At 39.8% G+C, this 23,997-nt stretch overlaps 2 protein-coding genes across 2 annotated transcripts; one reads left to right on the top strand and one right to left on the bottom strand.

Moving 5' to 3' along the window:
- Nucleotides 1-678: 678 nt before the first annotated feature.
- LOC127786058 (ABC transporter G family member 51) lies at nt 679-12,322 on the top strand. The gene is made up of 24 exons (XM_052313383.1): nt 679-1,066; nt 1,176-1,296; nt 1,997-2,085; nt 2,323-2,407; nt 2,557-2,719; nt 3,809-3,885; nt 3,964-4,108; nt 4,184-4,485; nt 4,563-4,841; nt 5,593-5,909; nt 6,004-6,164; nt 6,282-6,385; nt 6,504-6,660; nt 6,747-6,839; nt 7,180-7,307; nt 7,387-7,719; nt 7,803-8,093; nt 8,183-8,266; nt 9,283-9,416; nt 9,505-9,732; nt 10,739-10,910; nt 10,982-11,069; nt 11,229-11,395; nt 11,648-12,322. Exons 1-24 carry the CDS (start codon nt 735-737, stop codon nt 11,912-11,914), a joined length of 4,317 nt encoding a protein of 1,438 aa, XP_052169343.1. The 5' UTR covers nt 679-734; the 3' UTR covers nt 11,915-12,322.
- A 10,022-nt stretch (nt 12,323-22,344) lies between these two features.
- Nucleotides 22,345-23,489, bottom strand: LOC127752921 (proline-rich protein 4-like). The gene is made up of 2 exons (XM_052278368.1): nt 23,270-23,489; nt 22,345-23,159 (listed from the first exon to the last, which is right to left on the bottom strand). The coding sequence occupies exons 1-2, from the start codon at nt 23,451-23,453 to the stop codon at nt 22,513-22,515; spliced, it is 831 nt and encodes a 276-aa protein (XP_052134328.1). The 5' UTR covers nt 23,454-23,489; the 3' UTR covers nt 22,345-22,512.
- Between the last annotated feature and the right edge of the window lie 508 nt (nt 23,490-23,997).

The raw sequence follows: 23,997 nt of genomic DNA on the forward strand, positions 1-23,997 counted from the left end.
TTTCAGAAAATCATGAGCTATATTTAGAAGTCTGTATTTCATCTCAAGTTAGCATGCGAGTAGTTTCAAAATATTTCTTATACGGCTCCTTTTATACTTCCAAAAGCAAACAGGCTTAAAATCCAATTCAAACATAAATTTGTATTTCCAAAAATAAATGAACTTAAAACCGACTCAAATACGAATGGCATATCAAAATACTGGCAAAAACATCTTTAATTTGTATGATAATAGAGAAGAGATTTGACGACTGGTTTGTCACGTGGGCGTCATGTCAGTAAAAAACTAAAAACCACTCTCAAAACAGTTAAGGGAGTCGTTTGTATGGTTTAAATAGCTGGAGGAGTCGATACCGATTTTGCGGTTGAGATACAAATCAGATTTGACTTATATTTAAGTGAACTTTTTCTGGCTGAAAGTTTACGTGCAATTGGGCTCCCAAGTATTCACATGGCCCAGGAAGCTCCCAAGGAATCCATCTTCGAAACGAAAGCCCAAAAGCTCGGTCGGATCCTAAACCCCCGGCAAGCTACGAATCCCTCGGCCTTGTGTAAGACGGTAGTAAACGTGCGCCACTTGTACCCCTGGCCAGCCACCACCTGCTTCCTATAAATCTATGCCCCTCGCCGCAACGCGACGCTCCCTATTCTTCCTCCGCAAAAACCCCAGACTAGTAGTGAGACCGTTCCCGAACTCCTCTCCGCCTTCCCCCGACAGAGATCGCGGCGGCGGCAATGGCGTTCGCTGCGGGCGGCATCGACCACCACGTGGCGGTGGATGTGGAGGGGGAGGAGGAAAGCAGGAGGAGGGCGGTGGCGGAGGAAGCGGACCTGCTCTGGGCGGCCTTCGAGCGGCTCCCCTCCGCGAAGCGGCGGAGCCACGCCGTCGTCCTCCCCGATCCCGACGGCCTAGGCGGCGGCGACGGCGGCGGAAGAGGAGAAGGCCAGTTGGTGGACGTGCGGAAGCTCGACCGGCCCGGGCTCCAGCGCGTGCTCCGCCACGCGCTCGCCACCTCCGAACTCGACAACGCCAACCTCCTCCACGGCATCAAGGCCCGCTTCGACGCGTACGTAATGGGGGGCTTCGATTCTCCGCTTCGCTACAAGCGTGAGCGTCTCTAATTAAGATCTAACTGCTTTGTTTTCGCCGGCTTTCAATTTGCTGGGATTGTGCAGGGTGGGATTGGAGGTGCCGCGGGTGGAGGTGAGGTTCCAGAACCTGACCGTATCAACAGATGTCCATGTCGGCCGGCGAGCACTGCCCACGCTTGTCAACTTCGTCCACGACATTGCGGAGGTATAGTGATCTGATCTATAGATTTGCTATTACGTGTTTATGTGGTGCATGGCGCGGTAAATGGGGAAAGGATTTAATAGGCAAAATAGACGAGAGCGATGCTACAACACTCCATGTGAATAAAAGTGACCGAAGTAGTAGCTTGTATTAATTAGTTTGTTGTCACAACTCACGCGAGCTTGTCTACTCCTCTTCCCTTAATGCGAAACTTAAATTAGATCACGTGTATTTACGGCTATGAGATGCAACTACATTAATTTGACTAATTGGCTGGTTGGTTTGTGACTTTGTGTGACCCTTTTGTTTCGCCCAGATGACCCATATGTATCTGTTTATGGTTTGTGGTGCACGGAAGTCAGAATTTAAACGGTTGTGGTAGTTTGGATATGGGCAGTTCTTGTTAGATCAGAGGCTGGATTTCCCATATTTGCATTAGTTGTTTTGGCTATGGAATAGTCATTCTGCATCGCCGCTTATGATTATTTGCTGTCTTTGATCGAAATAGATGAAAGCTAGCAGAGACAAAGACTACTCTATTAGCTGGTTGGCTGGCCAGTGCAGTATCACTTACTATAGTTGCCAGTTTACAACGTGGATTCTTAAATAGCTTAATTTTACTTCATTAACCATTCATCATTGTGATATTGTACTTTGTTGAACTCTTGCTGATATACCCTTTTTATCATTTACTTGTAAGCAGAGAATTCTTATTAGCAGCCATCTTTTACGTCCTGACAAGCACAAGCTGGTTATTTTGGACGACGTTAGTGGAGTTATCAAACCTGGGAGGTGAGAAACTTAGCATACAGAGAATGCACATGCATAACGCTTGATGCATTTACACTAGTTTGGAAAAAAAAAAGGAAACTGTTTGTTTGCATGGCAATGTGCTTAATCTTGACATCTCACTGTTTCCCTTGGAATTGTGATATATTCTTATATATGCATGTACCTATTTGATTTTTAAGAAATGCTATTTGGTACAACTTGTTGAGTCTGTACTTTTGTTTTTGTGTGTGGTGCAAGAATGACGTTGTTGTTGGGACCTCCTGCATCTGGGAAGTCAACTCTTTTGTTGGCTCTTGCTGATAAACTGGATTCTCAGCTAAAAGTGAGTATCTCCCGCCTCAACACACGCATATACGTGTACATTTCAGTTATTTTGTCCATCTTGACTAAAGTTAATTCTGTCCTCTAGAATGAAATTCATAGTTTGTCATGACTTATTTTCCCCCCCAATTTGTATTCACCTTCCAACAGAAAAGTGGAGAAGTGGCCTACAATGGAATGGCTCTAGATCAATTTTGTGTACAGAGAACTTCTGCTTATATCAGCCAGACAGATAACCACATTGGAGAATTGACAGTACGAGAAACTTTAGATTTTGCGGCAAAATGCCAGGGCGCTAGTGAAAATTGGCAAGGTTGGTCTTATTTACTAGTTCATTGTCCTTTTATGACATGTTTATAATAAAAATACTACATGCTACAAATAATTCCTTGTTATTACTTCAAAATTAGTAAATTATGCCATGAAAATATAAAGAGAGGTTAAGTTAATAATATCTTATGAAACATTATTGTTTGCTCTACATGATATTTTCCTTTCAACATGTTTGGTGCGTGCACATACGCTTATTTCTGATTTGGATTATGCACACCATGTGCTTACTTCCATATATGTTTCTTAATTCTGTTGCATTTGGTTGTTCAGTTTTGTGGTAGCTGATATATTATGTTTGACAGCAATCAAAATCTCAATCAATGTTGTACCACTTTGGCCTGTAAGATAAAATGTTTCAAAGAAAAAAGTGACCGTGCTCTCAGTTGCTTCTAGAGTCTAGAGAGTGCATCCCAATAGCCATTTTCGTAATGCAAGTATTCTGTTTAATAAAAGAGGCACTTCTTAGGGGAAAAAATAACCTCCATGAAAATTGAAATTTCTATTTTTCTGGCCATTGTTTTTATGATTGTTCAGTTTGCAGATTATGTGATGATCCATGCCTCTTATGCCAGCCAGGCACTGTAAAATACTTGCAGATGCCCTTCTATTTAGGCACATTTAATTCTCTATAGAAACTAATATGAATGGGAGCTCATTTAATATTAGCTCTGTTTTTTTAAACTTTTCTAGTAATATAACATACAACTCGGTTTGCTATTCTTTCAAAAAAAAAGAGGGGGTGGGGGGATACCTGATCTGCATTTTTGTTCTTTTCAATGTCATGTCATTTACTAAGTCTAAAACTAATATTTGTTGTGCTGGACCATATTCTGAAGTGCTTCCCATCTCTTGTTCCTGGAAACCTTTTAGCTGATTTTCAGTGTCACAAAACATGAAGCCAATTTATACTTCTGAAATACTGTTTGTTAACAAGTAATTGTTGTAGAAATTTATGTCTCGAATGCTTGTAATAGCAACATAGTTAGGCATTTGCACAAGCTATTTTAGTTGTTTTCATCTTTTTAACTTGTTTAGGTACCAACTTACACCTGTTTTTGTCTATGTGTAGAGTGCCTAAAAGAATTGGTCAATCTTGAAAAGGAAAGGGGCATAAGGCCAAGTCCTGAGATAGATGCTTTTATGAAGGTTCGTTACCTAATTTTGTGGTTAAACTTCTTACATGCCATATTTCGTTCTGGAAAGTGATTTGTTTTGTGTGGCCAGACTGCATCATTCCGAAGAGAAAAACACAATCTTGTCTCAGACTATGTATTGAGAGTGCTTGGGTTGGATATATGTGCTGATACCCCTGTTGGCAGTGACATGGAAAGAGGTGTCTCTGGTGGCCAGAAAAAACGAGTTACAACAGGTTACAACTACCATTACTTTCTTTGTTCTACATTACTCGTGGTACATCTCTCCTGAACGTGATGCAATCTTGCAGGTGAAATGATTATTGGACCAAGAAAAACCCTTCTCATGGATGAAATATCGACAGGTCTTGACAGCTCAACAACCTTTCAAATTGTTAACTGCATGAGGAACTTTGTTCATGAGATGGAAGCTACTGTGCTGATGTCACTTCTTCAGCCCGCACCTGAGACATTTGAATTATTTGATGATCTAATTCTGTTGTCAGAAGGAAAGATCATTTATCAAGGTCCTATCAAGCATGTCGTGGACTATTTTAAATCATTGGGATTTTCATTGCCACCTCGGAAGGGAATTGCAGATTTTCTCCAGGAGGTATTGTTTTAGTCTGCTTATTCCATAGAAGTTGGGGGCATGCTGAAGTTTACATGCAAGTAACTTTTTTTTTCCAGGTGACTTCAAAGAAAGATCAAGCTCAGTATTGGTCTGATCAGTCCAAACAACACATCTTTGTTTCTGCATCAGAAATGGCAGCTGTATTCAAAGAATCCCAGTATGGTACATATTTGGAGGCTAATCTAAGTAGTTCGTGTGGTAATAAAGATTCTGCTCTGGTTCTTCCCAGGTCGAAATTTGCAGTACCAAAATTTAGCCTTGTTAGAGCATGCTTTGCCAGAGAGCTTATTTTAATAAGCCGTAATCGTTTCCTCTACACTTTTAGGACATGCCAAGTACGTCATGACTCTCATTACTTCTTTTAATAATTTATTAGAACAGTTAATTTTGTTAACTACGAGGAACATGTAGATTGATTTTTACAATATATGGACTAGTCTATGAAGCATGAAATAAATTTATAGATTTTCCTGTTATAATCTGTCATAGTGGCCAATGTCTGTGAAGGTCAACCACAACAAGCTCATCCATGATACATCAAATCAGCACTATTGCAGCATGCATCAAATTTATTTGGGTTGGGAATAGTTAATACTAGAGGCTTGAAAAGTCACAATCTTAGACACTAACGATGGTAAAAAAAAGTTCTTCAAATCTTTAGTATGTTTTTTTACATTATTTTTTCACGTAACCTTATCTTAACAGAATTTATGCTTTGTTTGTAGAATTTCATGTCATATTGTTCTAGTATTCAGCACTCAGTACTTCTCCTATTGCTTAAGTTGGCATTCAAACGCTCCCTTAAGATTGCATTCATGTTTGGTATAAAAAAGTTATTGAGGCAGAAGTACTTCAAGAATATTACATGTTGTGTTACTTTTATCTAGTTTATAAAGGGACTTGCTGTTTTATTTTTGCCATATTCTTGTCACCTGTAATTTGAACATACAGAATTTTATACATGAATGGCTATCATTTCATTTCACTTCTACCAAGTCATGATTTGGTTGATAAATATTATGTGAAGTCATGTTATCATTTTCTTCACTTGGGGTTTTGAGCAATGGAGTGATTTTTTTTTTTCAGGTTGCTTTTGTTGGGATCATTACATCCACACTGTTTCTCCGGACAAGATTACATCCTGTTGATGAGCAAAACGGGAATCTTTATCTGGCATGTCTATTTTTTGGGCTTGTGCATATGATGTTTAATGGTTTTACAGAGATGACCATGACTATTTCTCGACTTCCAGTGTTCTATAAACAGAGAGATAATTTCTTTCATCCCGCATGGGCTTTCTCACTTCCAAATTGGATACTAAGAATTCCATATTCCTTTATTGAAGCTGTCGTATGGTCATGTGTAGTATACTACACGGTAGGCTTTGCACCAACGGTTGACAGGTATACCCAGGACATGTACCCTTTTGATCAATTTGCTTAACTAGCTACATCTCTTGTATTTGTTCATGTCTGTGATTAAACATACCATCTGCAGATTCTTTCGCTTTATGTTGCTGTTATTCTCTATACATCAAATGGCATTGGGCCTTTTCCGAATGATGGGAGCTATTGCACGAGACATGACCATCGCTAGTACTTTTGGATCTGCTGTCTTATTGGCAATTTTTCTTTTAGGAGGATTCGTTGTTCCTAAAGGTTGATATTTAGTACCATTATCAATTTTTGCTTGATTATTCATTAATCTGACCTACATTAAATTGTTTTACCAAATTATTATTGGCGAGGATACATGACTCCTGCTGTTTAACATAGGGTTCATAAAACCATGGTGGGACTGGGCGTATTGGATTTCACCATTGATGTACGCACAGCGTGCTGTTTCAGTTAATGAGTTCTCAGCATCCAGATGGTCAAAGGTCCATTTAATTGTATATGCATATTTTATTCACTCATCCTGCCTTGCCTGCCTTTTACTTTAGTTGTGTTATTCATTTTCTTTTTAACTGTCTGCTGTTCATAATTTTTTGGTTTCAGGTATCAGTTTCAGGGAACATGACAGTTGGAACCAATATTCTTATTTCACACAGTCTCCCAACAGACGATCATTGGTTCTGGATTGGAGTTGGCGTTTTATTAGCCTATTCCATATTTTTCAATATTATGTTTACTCTTGCGTTGGCGTTCCTTAATCGTGAGTATTGAGATGATAAAATCAAATTCTAAAATAATATTTGGCTGCCAGTTGTTTTAATTTCTGAAATAACTTTTCTTTTAAAGCCCTTCGAAAGCCACAGTCAATGGTTCCTTCTGATGCTGGGGATGGAAGAGATGTGCATATAAATACTGACTCCAACAAAAATACGATTGGAGGTGATTTTCATATCTATCTGCAGCTTTGATTTTTCTATATTAAAATATACACAGTAGGTTTTCCCAGTTCTTTCTGGCATATTCTACTTATGCTCTTTCACCCTACTAAACATTGTAATTGTATATGTGGATCACGTCACCTAGATTTACTTAAGAGTTGAATGATGGCTGACTGGCTGTCTGATTTATGGTTTATTGATCTTCTAACATTCTTCAGCATTAGTAAAATGGTCAGATGGATTTGTATTTATAACAGCATGACATTCTTATTGTCCATCTGATTTACACTGAATACACTTTTACTTCAACATGTAACAACTTCTATGGAACTAAATTGCAGAAATATACGAGAACAATGATGGATTTGAAGGGCAGACGGAGTGCAAAAGTAAAAAGGGAATGATACTACCTTTTCAGCCACTCACCATGACGTTCCACAATGTGAACTATTATGTCAATATGCCAAAGGTGACTCACTTAAAAATCTAGTTCTCTTATTTATTGATCTTACATGTTACCTCAGCTAAAACTGTATTTCGTTAAACAGGAAATGCAAGCAAAAGGTGTTCCTGAGAAAAGACTACAGTTGCTGTCTGAAGTTAGTGGGATATTTAGGCCACGTGTCCTGACAGCATTGGTTGGTGCAAGTGGTTCTGGGAAGACGACACTTATGGATGTTTTAGCTGGCAGAAAAACTGGTGGCTACATAGAAGGTGATATCAGGATTTCTGGCCATAAAAAAGAACAGCGAACATTTGCCAGGATAGCAGGATATGTTGAACAAAATGACATACACTCGCCACAAGTAACAGTTGAAGAGTCTCTCTGGTTCTCGTCAACCCTGCGGCTTCCAAATGACATAAGCAAAGAAACAAGACATGTCTGTTCTAAACTTTCACTTAAATTTTATATCCTAGGAGTGTTTGCTCTTTTTGCTGATACATAATCCTAATTTACCTGCAGGCATTTGTTGAAGAAGTTATGGCATTGGTAGAGCTCGATCAAATTCGGTATGCATTAGTTGGAAAACAGGGTTTAACAGGCTTATCGACAGAGCAAAGGAAACGTCTTACTATAGCTGTTGAGCTTGTTGCAAATCCTTCTATCATTTTTATGGATGAACCTACATCTGGTTTGGATGCGCGAGCAGCTGCCATTGTGATGCGCACTGTTCGAAACACTGTTGATACTGGTAGAACTGTGGTCTGCACGATACACCAGCCAAGTATTGATATCTTTGAGGCATTTGATGAGGTAGTGGCAGGGATAGTGTTGCATTCTTTGTTTTGTTTTTAGTTGCATATTGCCATCGTTGGTCGTGCTGACTATTTGATTTGATGCAGCTACTCCTTCTGAAACGAGGAGGTCGAGTAATATATGGAGGTTCACTTGGTGTCAACTCAGTTGACATGATTAATTACTTTCAGGTAATACATAGAGAGTGTTACACAGCTGCATTATTCCTTGTTAAAACTAGGTTCTTTTCACAGAATATCATAAAAGGGGAGATTATACGCAATAGTGTTTTTGTTATTATATTGTTCTACTATGTTAGTGGGATGTAATAGTTTCTGTAAACAACTGATATTCCTTTTTTTTTTGGTACCCTATGTTTCTGAACACTCTTGAACATTATTTGTTCACAAATATTTGACACCTTGTATTTCCATTTTGCGCTCCCTATTTCCCCTTGCCCCTCCTCCCCCTACCAGATATTTAGTGGGATATCAATAAGCTTAGTTCTTAATGACATACTCCCTCCTTCCCAAATTGATCATCAAATAACTGTATGGACACGGATTTCATCGGAATACAATTAATGCAGCATGGGAGAATGTGTGCATACTAGGGTGTAATTGGCATGGTGTTTTAATCGATGCATGTATTGTGGGACAATGTGTGCATGGTGTCTTCATTGAAGATCATTTTGGGATGGAGGGAGTATCATTTTTGACAAATTTGATAAAATCACTGGTCAAAAAGTGTTAATGCTGCCTGCCTAATTAGATTTTCATTTGCATGCAATCATGATGTGAAGAGCTTTACCCTTTTTAGAAAGTGTTAACCTTAAGCTATATTTTGTGGCATATGGCGTTTATTTAAAAGCTCTGGCCCTACCAAATATGATTTCAATACATTAGTAAGAAAGGGAACACCAACAGATGCCATTATGGCTTGTTCAGGAGTTCATCCATTCATGTCACTGATTTGTTTTCTGGAAATTGAAAATTACAAAGTCAAAAGCTGCAAGTCTTTGGTCAATTTTGGTTGTCGAAAAAATTAGTTACCATCCTTAACAACTGGTGTCTTACCAATGATTGCTAGTTTACTTCTGTGTTTGAAATACGTGAGCGGTTTTAATATTGCTCTCCAGTGTCAACCATCATTAATCTCAATTTATAATGATCATAAACTAACTTTTTATAAAATATTGACAACACAGGGAATTCCTAGGGTCGTTCCTATCACTGAAGGCTACAACCCAGCAACCTGGATGCTTGAAGTTACAACACAAGCATCTGAAGAAAGGCTTGGCATAGATTTTGCAACAGTTTACAAGAACTCATATCAGTTCAGGTTATTCCTAGTGCATTAAATAAAATACCTCCAGTTTTTTCTTCTAATTGTTGGAATTCAGTTAATAAACTAATTTTCTATACTTTAGGAATGTGGAAAACTTAATTGTAGAACTAAGCATTCCAGCTTCTGGCACAGAGCCTTTAAAGTTCTCATCGGAGTTTTCACAGAATGGCCTTACTCAATTCATGGTGTGCCTGCGCAAGCAAAGTCTTGTTTACTGGAGAAGTCCAGAGTATAATGTTGTGCGGTTATTTTTCACATCAGTTGCTGCTATAATATTTGGTTCAATATTTTGGAACGTCGGGATGAAGAGGTAAATCTTCAATGCAGAACTTCTCAAATACTCCTTCTGGTAAAAAAGTATATGGTGTTTGACTTGTTTTATGGTCTTCAAGGTGTTACTTTGAGCACAAGTTTTTAATAGAATAAGTTTATCAGATTATTATAGTACTTTTCAAGACAAATGTACACAACTTTTTTTATGTTTTCAAGCAAAATATTTTAAAAGTTGATGATCAATGTTTCAAAAGTTCGACTAGATGTCCAAAATATCATATATTTAAATTTTCACCGGATGTTGTCCAAGGCATCTTATTCTTTTGACCAGAGGGATTATTTTCTTGTATGTCTTATGTATATTTATGTTTGTTCTTAGTAATCATCTGATAGCAAAGCATGTATTTTACTTGAATAATTTATTCATGGAAGGGTTGCACTATTAGCTAGAGAATTATTTCAATTTGTTCCACCTAGCCACAAAACTCTAATTTTGTAGAATTGATTCCCCAAGCTATATTCTTCTTTACTTGAGCCCAAGCACTGTTTGATTTTTTTTAGTTAACATCATTTATCATCAACAATTATATAAATGGACCCATCTAACTAATACCTTGATGACATGAATTCCAATTTGACCCACTGAAAGTATCATACCAATTTTGATAAAATAACTAACTGTTATTTGAATTCGATAACATTATTTGGAACATTGTCAAGTACATTAATTGTGCGCAAGAAGATCTCTACCTAAGCCATCCTAGTCTTCCTATGTGTGCTATATACCCATGTCAAAGTTGGTTCAGGATACTGTGTATCCAACAAAAGATAACTCTTTCAGAAGAGCCTTAATTTTGAGTTGCATCTGAATGGGTTAAGTATCTCCATTAGAAGTGTGTGTTTGACTGACAACTGAGCTCTGTATTGTCGACCCTAAATTATTTCTCCCAACCACTCGTATGCATGTATGATTTCTATATATACGTGTTGGAATGAAGGTGAGAGGCATACACCATTTCACTTACATCAGTATTATTTTGCAGAGAATCCACAGAAGATATATTACTTATCATGGGTGCTCTTTATGCGGCATGCCTATTTCTTGGTGTAAATAATGCTTCATCTGTACAACCTGTAGTTTCTGTTGAGAGGACAGTCTACTATAGAGAAAGAGCAGCTAACATGTACTCGTCATTCCCATATGCTGCAGCTCAGGTTTACCACGTACCTTTTACTGGCCTGGTTCCCATCTTGGTTGTTATCCTCCCTTAAAATCTTTCCTACAGGGTCTTGTGGAGATCCCATATATTGCAGTTCAGACACTAATATTTGGTCTCATTACTTACTTCATGGTCAATTATGAGCGGAACATAAGTAAGTTCTTTGTCACCAGAAATGTTTCCAATCCATATGGTCTTGCAGAGATTCTAATGCTCTTCCAGTCTTCTACACATAATGCAATTGGCATTTCTTTATGGTACTTTAGTCTTTTTCCCATTTTGTAATATGATAAAGTCGATCTTTTGATTGCAGGAAAATTGGTCTTGTACCTTATTTACATGTTCCTTACTTTTACCTACTTCACGTTTTATGGAATGGTGGCAGTAGGCTTGACACCTACTCAACACATGGCATCTGTGGTATCCTCAGCGTTTTACTCATTATGGAATCTTCTTTCTGGGTTCTTAATCCCACAATCTGTAAGACACTACAAGACATTATTTCATTCTACTTTTGTCTTTTTTTTTCTGTTGAATTATTTGTTAACAATCTACATAGGAAAGGCTTTACTTAATTATTTCCTGGAAAATCATGGAATGCATGTCTGATCAAATCTTTATGTTTTATTAATTTTATTGCTCTATGATGCATTGTTAAAAAATACCCTTTTGGAGCTAATCAGATAATATTTTTTAATCTATTCTGATTAATTTTTATTGACCATCTTACAGAGAATTCCAGGATGGTGGATCTGGTTTTATTATATCTGCCCAGTGGCATGGACCCTGCGAGGCGTCATTACATCACAATTAGGTGACGTGGACACGAGGATAGTGGGCCCTGGTTTCGACGGGACGGTGCATGAATTCCTCCAGCAAAACCTGGGATTTGAACAGGGGATGACAGGCGCCACGGTTGCCGTCCTCGTTGCGTTTTCGGTTTTCTTCTTTTCAATTTACGCCATATCCATCAAGATGATTAATTTCCAGAGAAGGTAACCACTCTACTGGACACCCTGGTGGCAGAGCTGATGTTTGGGTGTTGCCTTTATTGTGGATGAAGCGCCAGTTAATGTGAGGACAATGTTTGCTGATGCAGCGAAAAGAAATATAGCTAATTTTGAGAGTAGCATTCCAAATGTATATATCGAAAGGAGATAGTTGTGCAATGTATATATTTCTTTTGCTGGTTTTGGAGAGGGATTTTTAAAACTCAAGCTTTGAAGCCACTATGCTTGATACTTATGTTGGGCATCTCCAAAATGTGTTGTGTTCCAGGAACAGAGTTCACTCCAACATACTAGGTTGTCTTAATTATCCCAAAACCGTGTTCTGATGTAACTATGGAAGTGTTCCTCTGTACGTACTCTTGTTGGGCATTTTCACTCTTGACGTGCTAGAAGAGTTCCCTCCAATACATTGTATGTCATATCTTCAAATATATATGTATATATCATGTTTATTTAGTATCATTGACACCATCCGGCCTTTTCCCTGAATGAAAAAAATCCTTCACAGCTCCAACAATGTCACTCTTAACGCAGCCCCAATTCCTTTGGTAGAACCTTGCCGGAAACCTGTCAGGCCCAGGTGCCTTGAGTGAGCCAATCTAAAACATCGCTGTTGCTATCTCCTCTTCCAAAAATTCCTTGCATAAATTGGCATTCATTTCTACCGATACCTTTGTCTATAAGAGTCTCGTGACTCTGGATTGGTCAAGACTTAGGTTAGCAGTACATATCGACTGAAAATACTCAGTTGCCATCTGCTCCATCTCGCTTGCCGTACTGTGAACAGTGCACCCGGCGTCCCGAAGTTTAGATATCTTGTTCTTTTTAGCCCTCCAAACAGCCCGGCTATGAAAAAAATTGGTATTGCAATCTCCTTTCTTCAGCCAGTTGACACGAGAACGTCGGAGCCATAGCATTTCTTTTCTGTATAATAGTTCATCGATGTTATCAGTTTCTTGGCGAATAGCAACATGATCTGTATTTGCCACAAGTAAGTCTGAAAGCTTCTTTCTTGCCTTGTCAAGTTCACGACCTACGTTTATGCACTTGGCCTTGCTCCAAGAATGCAGGGCTCTCATTACTTTGCCAAGAGCTTTCTTTATGTCTCCCAGATTCTGTTTTCCCCCTGAATCTTCCCAGGCTGAATTTATTACTTCCTGTAGTGCTGAGTGCTGCTTCTCTTTCCCAAAATATTTCATAACGAAGACATTTCGTTTTGTGTTGGGACTGAGATTCTGTATCGAACTTTAACAAGATCGGGCAATGACCAGAGCAGGGTGAGATCAAATGAGATACTTGATAATCAGTGAAGAAATTCCGCCAGTTATCATCCGCAACTGCTCGGTCAAGTCGGACTTTCACATTGTTCCAACCCTCTCTTTTATTGTCATATGTATGCGACAACCCTTTAAATCCAAAATCAAACAGCTGGTAATTATGTAAAACATCCCGAAATTCTTGCATCTGTGCTTCGTTCCGAGGTCTCTTGGAAAAGTGCTAAAATTGCCACAACACCTCATTAAAATCCCCTATAACAAGCCATGGCAAACCAGAAATTTGCCTAATTGAACTCAACAGGGACCACATCAAGTGCATGTTCACCACTCTGGGTTCACCATACGCAAAGGCAGCATGCCACAAAGGTCCATCCAGAGAAAATCTCACATACGCGTCAATATATCTTTCATTCATACTTAAAAACTTCGACATGAACAGACTCATCCCAAAACAAAGCAAGGCCATCACTCATTCCTTCACTACTAACCCCAGCAAAACCATTTAAAACCAATCTAGGAGTATTACGAAGGCATCTAACTCTTTCCACTTTTTTCCTAGTCTCACATAAAAAAAAACTATATGGGAACCAACCTCTTTCACCAAGGTACAAAGTTCTCGAACTGTCGCGGCATTCCCAAAACCCCGAAGTTCCAAGATAGGCAACTCATTGCTCCTAACGGGTCCCGTCATCGGGTCCCGTCAGTTTACCAGTAGCCACATGACTGGTTGCTTCCATATCCACCGCCTTCGCCCCCTCCACTGCATCTTTCTTGAACCTCTTCAGCACTCGTGCTGTGTTGCTAGGTACCACCTAGAGTTGCTTGTTGTCCCCTGTCAACTGCCCATAGCCCAAAAAGGCCGGTTGCACTCTCCCCATCTGTTTAGCAGTGCCCTGATCAGGAGATCTTCTCTTGCGTTGGCTATTACTTTCCTTAGTTGATCCATCCCCAAACGACGCCTGTTGGTGTAGGTTCTTTATCACTGGAATCATCTCTTCTGAGGGAAGTTGTGCAGCCTCTGTCCCTCCACGACCACCTTCTGACGAACTATCCTGCTGCCTCGCCACCTTCTTAACAGAAACCTGCAGATTGCAAGCTTGCTCTGCCAATTGTTGATCTATCTTCTCATCTTCCTCCTCCTCTCTGGGTTCAAAACCATCCTGAGCATCCACCCTCGGGGGAATGGCTTCGTCCCATTGTTCTCCTTTATCTTGACACGACGAGGTTGAGCTTGCACTGCCCACACCTTTGAAAATGAGCTTGCACACAACCCCTGTACTCTGCATCGGCTTCACCTTATTGATCTTCCTCTCAAATGGTTTCAGAGGTGAACAACGCAGCTCTGCGGAGAATTGGAAAGGTTGAAAACCTGTGGCCAGTTTCCTATCACACTCCTTATCTGAGTGGCCAATTAAACCACATATGAAGCAGAAGTGTGGCACTCGCTCATATCTCAAATCAAAGTGCCGAACGACCTCATTACCTTGAACATTGATTTTAATGGCTAGCTTTGTTTTCAGGGGACGCTTGACAGGAAGATCCACTCATAAGCGGGAAAAAAAATCATGTTTGTTACGCCCGTCATCCTCCACATCCACTTCCTTGACCTGGCCAAGTTTGCTTCCATATAAAATTCCTCTTTCTTTCGTCATTAGAACCAGCGGTAAATCATATATCCTAACTGTTGGCGGCTATTAAATGCCTATTCTATGTCGCCAGTACCTGCATAATACTTGGATAATACAACATCCAACATAGTGATAGGATTTAACTCTAACATATTCCACGAGTGTTAGTGTATATTTGGATGCAAGTAATAAACCATTGAAGTTGGGAGAAAATTTAGATTAAAGTGAAGAAGAATTCTATTCATATGAGAGTTGGGCTCCTAAACTCCATCAAAACAGCAAAAAATGGGCCCAACTACTGGAGAAATGGATAAGGAAGAGCGAGGAGTAGGCCCAGACTAAATCTGGGGACCATTTGGCCTAGCCCAGGTTGGTTCGGTCGAACCCTGGTGACCGCCGTTGGATCCAGGTTTTGGTTTGGACACTTCAGACGCTCTCTTGATGGCGGTTGCGGGGTATTTTTGACAATTCGCATAGTTACAACCGTCATACCTGCCTATTTAAGGAGTTCACTCCTTCACTTCTCACACACACTCCAAGCTTGAGCTGAATTATAAGAGGCTCTATTGTACTTTATGTATACTAGAATTAGGGAGAGAGAGTAAAGTAGAAGAAGTCGAAGGAATTATGAATTTGTCAGTAATCCTCTTCTATTTCTTGTACTTTATTAATTATTCTGCTTTAATAGAAATATCATTATGAGTAATTAAGATTTACTTCGTGAGAATTATTCTTGGTTAGTTCCTAATTAGTGCGTGGGATCATTGTTCACTATAGTCCATTAATTTATATTGATTGCTTTAGTGTTTAGCTAGCGCTAAAGTAGTTATTAATTGCGTAGACGCGGTGTCTGAGTAATTAACTTCCGGTGATTGCTTCGTATCCCACAATAGGCTTGAGGTGGGTGTAGAGGTGGTGACAGCCCTCAATTACAAGTCCTCCTTGTCCGGGTACGCAGTAGAGTGACATCTGGGAGTAGTAGGATGGTCAGTGCCTGAAGTATCGCGTTAGGATTAAACTGAGTTTTCCGTAGACACTGTTTCTTACTAGGAAATCCTCTCTACCCTTTGCCTACATTTGCTTCATGCCCTTGGATGAGCCTGAAGAGCTGAACACACATGTTCCCTGATGAAATTGATACCTTAGAATACTCTCAGATGAAGTGCTACATTGGTATCTTCCGTACGCTTGCGGATTTTACCTGTGATGTTAAGAAATACCAATACTAACCTAGATGGGAACTACCTCAAGGGGAACCTGTGACGGACTAGTAATTCCATCAAACTTTGCCACCATAAGAGCATCTTCTCTATGCAGCCATGGGCCTCCCTGTACGATGAACTAGTAGACACCCTCCACTATGAAAGTAACAATGAACAAATTGTTTCTCAGAGACTTAAACTTATGTCAGATTTCAGCCTCCACGCCCGTGGCATATCATCAAAAAGAGCTGTCTGATTCGGCGTTTTCAGCGAATAATATCATTCCAGGATTGACCATTGTCCTGCTTGCTTGACCTCTTCTTCCTCTAAATTCACCTCAATCACGTCCTCTTCTTCATAGACTTCGCCTTCTGTAAATGCTCCAGGTCCCTGCAAATAGCTATCTTGCTCTTCTCTTTGAACCGAGCTTTGAGAGGATATAACCAGCTTGCATTTATCCCCCTATCTTTGAGAGGATATAACCAAAGCTAAAGCAGTTGGATCATCCACCGCCATCTTATCCCCCTACAACTTGTGGCACATCTTGGCCATGGCGTCGCTCGACGGCTTCGGGCGGGCAACCTTCTCAACGATGGTCCCTTTATCACCCCCACCGTCAAAAGACGTCATGGATTGGATCTTGTTGCCTTGAGGACTAAACCCTAGAAACCAAAGCAGACCTAGCACCTCCGTGGATTTCACGGGTTCAACCAGTAGCGGTGTAGTCCCCTCAGCTTTATACGCTTCAACTACCGAGTCCGATTTCTTCATGATCTCAAACCAGAAATACCATCCACGATCATATTTCCAACATTTCCCAATATGAGATCCCACATGTTTGTTATAGGACATTTGCTTATTTGACCCTATTTCGAAGCCTAACTACCAATTTAGCCCTATTTTTCTAGTTTGCTTATTTGACCTTACTTTTCGAAAACAAACACTCCGTTTGATTCTGTTTCTGCCACACCATTAAATATCCATTTAAAAAAAAGAAAAGAAATATAATTACATTTCGTAATGACCAAAATACCCTCGAACCCTATCCAGACAACCCTATCCAGTCTCTCTCTCTTGTATTCTTCCTTCTCTCTCTCTCCTGGCGAGTGACGCGGTGGCGCTGGCTGGTGGAGGGAGCACCGACGGCGGTAGCGGCGGGCCGTGGAGGGAGGGGATCCGCGCCGGCACCGACTCGCGGAGGGAGGGCGGCTGTGCTGGGGCGTGGATCTACGGTGGTGACGGCTAGTGGAGGGAGGGAGCACCGGCGGCGGTCGCGGCGGGCCGTGGAGGGAGGGGATCCACGCCGGCGGTGGCTCGCGGGGGGAGAGCGGATGTGCCGGGGCGCAAATCTGTGGCGGCGACGGCTGGGGGAGGGAGCGACCGCCGGGCCATGGAAGGAGGGGATCCATGCCGGCGGTGGCTTGCGGGGGGAGAGCGGCTGCGCCGGTCACAAGTGGAGGTAGTGGCGGCACGGCCATCATCGTTCCAGTGTTCGATGTAGTGGCCTTCCATGGCATCGAAGCTGTTGACGATGAGGCCATGGCTGCCGGCAGCGGTCTTTCCTAGCTTCGCATCCATCTCCACGATCTGCGTGAGAAAGACGTGCGGGAACTCCAGCACGGGGAACGCCACCGCGGCGCCGCGCGCGCCGTCAGCCACCAACACGTCTTGCGGGAACATGTACACACTTCGCACCAAAGAACGCCACCGTCGGGAAGATGTCAAATTGTCTTGTTCACTTCAATTTGTGAAAAATCTGTCAAATTGTAATTAAATTTATCAAATTGGTTCAAATTTGTCAAATTGAATTCAAATCCGTCAAACTTGTATTGAATGTGAAACATATGTCAAATTTATTACAAATTTGTCAACAGATCTGAATATATACATTTTCTGACATAATAAAATAGGGCCAAATAAGTAAGGACAAAAAGGACTATTTGCTCCTAACTTAACACCGTTAACTCATCTTAACGGAATAGGGTCAGATGGTAGGTTCGTTTTTGAAAAGCAGGGTCAAATAAGCAAACTAGAAAACGTAGAGTTAAATTAGTAGTTAGGCTTCGAAACAGGGACTGTGTGTTCACTTCAAACTTTCAACTTTTCCGTCACATCAAATGTTTGGACACATGCATGGAGCATTAAATGTGGACGAAAAAAACCAATTACACACTTTGCATGTAAATTACGAGACGAATCTTTCGAGCCTAATTACGCCATGATTTGATAATGTGGTGCTACATTAAACATTTGCTAATGACAGATTAATTAGGCTTAATAGATTCGTCTCGATGTTTATAGGCGAAATCTGTAATTTGTTTGTTAGGATTAATAGATTCGTCTCGCTGTTTATAGGCAAAATCCGTAATTTGTTTTATTATTAATCTACGTTTAATATTTCAAATGTGTATCCGTATACGTTAAAAAATTTTTTTTTGCCAAAACAACTAAACACGGCCAGGGTCAATAAGCAATTGCCCCTGCTTGTTATAGATTCGTCTCGCTGTTTATAGGCGAAATCCGTAATTTGTTTTATTATTAATCTACGTTTAATATTTCAAATGTGTATCCGTATACGTTAAATTTTTTTTTGCCAAAATAACTAAACACGGCCAGGGTCAATAAGTAATTGCCCTGCTTGTTATAGATACTATAGTAGATTATCTCATCTGGTATCCTTACCTTATCCGCTAAAGATTTATTGGTATGGCGGCTGTACTGGGAATCGAACCCAAGCAGAAGACCAAAACAGACCTTCCAAACTCGATTTTCCAACCGGATCACACCCACGGGTGAAATCCCTGAAGCGTTTTTCTACAAATCGGAGTAGAACTCCATCTAGATCCATCTCTACACAAGAGAAATGGCTGCCGCCTCCTGGTCGCCCAGGCGCCGCCAAAACCCTAGCATTCCGTAAAAAACGGAGCAAATTATAATAACTTTTTTTCCGGGGAAATTATATTGTAACAAATATATGTATAAAGTTATGTTTTAATTTTTAGTATTTATATTAAAGTTATAATTTAGTTATAGTATAATCTATCTATTATATACTAAAAATCCATTAAACTTCCTACAAACGCTCTGAAACCGTCACGTGGCACCTCTACAAACGCTCCTATACCGCCACGTGGCTCTCTAATAAATTAGAAGAATTATGAAAAAAGCAAAACATCTAATCGTTGGTTTTCATTTAATCTGGTGGACCCATTATTTTTAACCGTTAGATATAGCATAAAAATGTCAATTAGATTTATTATCTTCAAAAAGCCACACATGGCACGTACGTGTACGTCAAGTACGTACGTACTCCATCTGTAAAAAAAAAAAAAAGGCAAACCCTGAATTTCCGTGTCCAACGTTTGACTGTCCATCTTATATGAAATTTTTTTATAATTAGTATTTTCATTATTGTTAGATGATAATACATGATTAATATTTTTTTTATGATTTGTCTTTTTAATTTTTTTCATATTTTTTTAAATAAGATGAACTGTCAAAAGTTGTACACGGAAATTCAGGGTTTGTCTTTTTTTTTGACGGACGAAGTACATATTTTGTACGTGGGCCCCACACCTTATTTTCTATTTTTCTTTTGCACGAACACATGAGAAAAATAAAATTCATATTTCAGCCCATATAGTTCGGAGTATGTACGTTGCACATCAGATAAAAACCACATTAATAATTCTAGCCTTCCAGCCCACAGTTATACAAATATAAGTTATTTTGAGTTGTATTGTACTCTATGCACGTCATCGAAATATTCATAAAATATCTCAATCTGTGAATAATATACATTATATAATTATCTAATTGTATATCACTTAATAATATGTATTAATAAATTAGAATTTCATTTTCAAAAATAAAAACAAATCCAGTTATGAGTAACATTAAAAAAACTCCAGTTGTGAGTATCATTAAAAAATTACTCCCTACTATAAGAAAATACTGTTATATCAGAATAATATTACTAAATTATCATAATTACACCCTACCAATCAAATACCTAATAATTAAAAAAATTACTAAAACATGATAAAAAAACACTTGAAAAATATTAGTGCACTAACCATCTACACTATTCATTAAAAAAAGGAAATTTATTTTTTTATTAATTATACTATTAATAATTTTAATGTTATGATTTAATAAGTAATAATATTATTTATTTGCTAATTTTTTATTATACCGTTTAGCCATTCGTAAAAGTGCTCGCTACAAATAAGGGAGTAACTAATCCCACAAGCATTTTAGAACACACTCCTAAATTTATTACACTTAGATACAAACACAATATGTACTATACAATATACTTGGTCAATTCTAGCCTAAAATATCAGTTGTATATCCTCACTGATCTCCATATATGTAAGTTTTATATACGAGCCATTATCCACTAATCGCCAAATCATATTACTTACGAGAAATATCAATCGTATATACTCATTGATCCCTATTTATGTAAGTTTTATATACAAGTCATTATCCACTAATCGTCAAGTCATATTACTTACGAGGTATCTGTGTACAGTGCATATAACGATTAGCTGAGATCTAATGAGCATGTGTGTCATCAAACACTGAAGATAAGGCAATACTAAGTGCGAAACTGTCAACAAATTATAGGTAAGTAGAGGATGCAACCAATCCACCGCAAATAATAGTTGACTACAATTAGATTGCGACTACGAGTAATAGCATTCCTACACTCCTATAGATGCTTATAAGATGTCATGTGATGCTCTAATTAGATAGAATCTAAGAAAAGTTATAAAAAAGCAAAACATCTATCATCGATTTACACTCAAAATCGGTGATCCATTATTTTCAACCATTAAATTAGATATATGACAGTAATACATTTGCCCTAAAAACTGTCCAATCTGTCCTTACATACACACACAACTCCTACATATGTACGTAAGTACGCAAGAGATAAAAAAGAAAAAAAATAGTATATGATCTATCCCATCTAGAAGTTTTCTTCCTCTTTCCAACTATAAAGTTTTTCCCAAATTGATCATATGCATAGCGACAACTCCTAGCGATATGGAAAAAAAAGACATGCCATGGCGCCGCCTCATGCCACCCATTGCTCCACCCTCTTCTCGTTAATTTATTTGAAGTATTTTTTTCACTAACGATGTAAAAAGCAATAACATGAGCTCATATAAATGCGTGCATATGCAGTCTATGGATACACATACGTACACTCTATCCCTATCCCTATGATAGACAAATATTTGTTCGAACAAGCATAGGTGAAATAGATGTATACTATATAAAAAAAATAAAAACTTGTATTAACTCATATGTTAGCGAAGATCACAGGTTGAGCAAATATTTTTTACGTGGTCCTCACCATTGACTGAAGCTATTAGATTTGAAGTAGGATCGAATGATCAACCGAGCTAATTTTTAAAAGAGAAATAAATTATGTCTACTCTATACAATAAATCGACTCAAAGACATAAAAAAAACTATTTTCATCATCTCCATCTTCTTTCACTCACACCCTAAACAACGCCAAGCATGGATCTCAACTGACCTACTTACCAATGCAATTCTTTATAAAATTATACACCTCGCTTATCTTGAGGAGCGCGACTATATCAATGCGGAACCCAAGAATAAAGGCATCAAAGAAAAAATCTTAACGGCTACCGTCGGCTTCACCCGATGACTTTTAAAGAGGCATTGATATAAGTTTAATGATTTTATCCAGTTAATTGGTAGAAGCGGTATTTTTAAATATTTATATATAGATTTGATACCTGTAAGTTATTGTATTTGGTATGAGGTAGAGATGAACTTTTTTGGTATTAATGATGTATTGGGTTTATTTTTGATACATATATAATTCTATCTATTAAAAAAACCTTCATATTTAAAGACAATGATAGTAAGTAGTGGTGATAGGTGAGAACAAAAAGATATTCGTATTATTTAGTATGTCAACATCTATGGTTTGCCCCTCCCCGCTCAAAAAGACCCACTTTTAGATTTGAATATAGATATATATGTCCAGATTCAAACATAGAAGTGAATATTTTTTTTTTTTGATGGAAGGGAGCATTCCTTATAGTGAATATGGTGAGACAAAGCTTCATTTAGTATTTTTTTATAAACAATAAATAAACTACCCGCGCATGTGCGCGGGCTTTCTTCCTAGTTATATTAATGATTATATTATAATTTTAGTACAGTTAAATTTGAAAGTTTTTCACATTAAAAACTTGCGGCAGTTTTCTTTAGATATATAGTCTTTTTCAAGTTTATGTTTATCTCCATTTTCAACAATTTAGGTTGAGAATAACGTCAATATATTTGACATTCTTTTTACTCGACATGTCGGTAAATTCCAAAAGTATACATTGATTGCAGTATACTGCAGTAGATTCTTGATCTTAGGATTACATGCTTGCCGTACATCTTAATTAGCACATAGCTAGAATAATCAGCGTGTTAAGTTGCTCAGGGCGTACTCACTGGCCGGCCACTCCTGGAAGCCGAAGCCGGTGGCACGCCGGGGATCAACGGCGGGAGGAAGGGCACTGGCGGTAGAAGAGATGGCGGGGGCGGTGGAGGCGGTGGTGGGTTGAGCAACGGCAGCGGCAGCACCGGCGGTATTAACGACGATGGAGGCGGTTGTGGGGTGAGCGGCGGCAGGATTGATGGTGGAGATGGGGTGGGGAACACCGGCGGGACGAGAGACGGCGGCGCCGGCGTGATTGGATTCGGCGGAATTGGCACGCCGCCGATGTTCGGCGGCTCCGGCACGAGAGGGAGCGGCGGGAAGAAAATCCCTTTGTCGTCGCAGAGCTCCGGGTGGACGGCGAACGCTCCGGCGTTGAAGACTCGGGCGCCGTCGCCGCCGTTGTGCTTCGTGGCGGCGAGGCGGAAGCCTCTGGCTGTAGCGGCGGACGTGGCGGCGGCGTCGTCGCATGGGCGCGCCGCATTGCTGGCGAGCAGCTTCACCGAGCACGACGTCACGGAGGCCAGCCGGCTCTTGGCCTCCGGCGGCAGGTGGACGCGGAACTCGCCGCGACGGTCGGTGAGGGCCTGCTGCCGGAAGACATCCCGACCGTTGCCGTCGTGGCACCGGACGGCGACCGGGGCACCTGCACGCATGCGCAACTCACGGGCAAGAAAATCATGGACTGCAAGAAGTGGACATGGCTGAAAGCCTGAAACGTTTGAGATGGAGGAGAAGGCCCCTGCGCGCGCGCACCTGATACCGCGGCCTTGGTGGCGTCTGAGCCGGAGTGGACGGAGCCGACGACGACGACGACGGATGACGGTGGTTGCCGGACATTCTTCCCGCCATGGTGAGCGGCGAGATGGCAGTGGAAGCAAGAGATGACCACCGCCACGAGTAGCAGCTGCCAAGCGTGCATTCGAGCAGTGACCACCATCTTTAGGCTAAGAATGCGAGGTGGATTAATTTGTGAACGTCTCGCCTGCTACTATTTATGAACGTGAGGAGAAGAAGAATCGAGAAGCACACTGTTGGATGCCCACGTAGCCAGCCCTGTTACCAACTTACCATTACTAACGCGCGAGAACTGGAGAATTACTCCCTTCAAAAAAAAAAAACCCTGGAGAATTATTTTTATTATTTAATCCTTTTTATTAAATAATTTAAAAAACAGGCCCTCCAAACTTCTCATGTCATGCCAATACTTATGGCATCACAGTGTAGCTTGGCCACGCTATTCAGACTGGTGTGGCCAAAAGTTTTAGTTTGGAAAACAAATATTTGGAGAGTCTATTTTTATTTTTTAAGTAAAAATGGTTAAATAATAAATAGAGTAAATTGTATTGATGGTACACAAACTTAAAAATGGTTAAATAATAAATAGAGTAAATTATATTGATGGTACACAACTTGTTAGGCGAGTGCAATTTAGTATATAAACTTGTAAAATGCTCATTTCGGTAAAAGAACTTGTCTAGTTT

Source organism: Oryza glaberrima, chromosome 10 (assembly GCF_000147395.1).
Source record: "Oryza glaberrima chromosome 10, OglaRS2, whole genome shotgun sequence".
Lineage (NCBI taxonomy): Eukaryota > Viridiplantae > Streptophyta > Magnoliopsida > Poales > Poaceae > Oryza > Oryza glaberrima.

Excerpts from the sequence above, each read along its gene's own strand:
- LOC127752921 (XM_052278368.1), bottom strand. The coding sequence starts at position 23,453 with ATGGTGGTCACTGCTCGAATGCACGCTTGGCAGCTGCTACTCGTGGCG. Across the intron at positions 23,160-23,269 it reads CACCAAGGCCGCGGTATCAG|GTGCCCCGGTCGCCGTCCGG; the intron begins GTGCGCGCGCGC and ends GCATGCGTGCAG.
- LOC127786058 (XM_052313383.1), top strand. The coding sequence starts at position 735 with ATGGCGTTCGCTGCGGGCGGCATCGACCACCACGTGGCGGTGGATGTG. Across the intron at positions 4,842-5,592 it reads ACACTTTTAGGACATGCCAA|GTTGCTTTTGTTGGGATCAT; the intron begins GTACGTCATGAC and ends TTTTTTTTTCAG. Across the intron at positions 10,911-10,981 it reads TCCCATATGCTGCAGCTCAG|GGTCTTGTGGAGATCCCATA; the intron begins GTTTACCACGTA and ends TCTTTCCTACAG.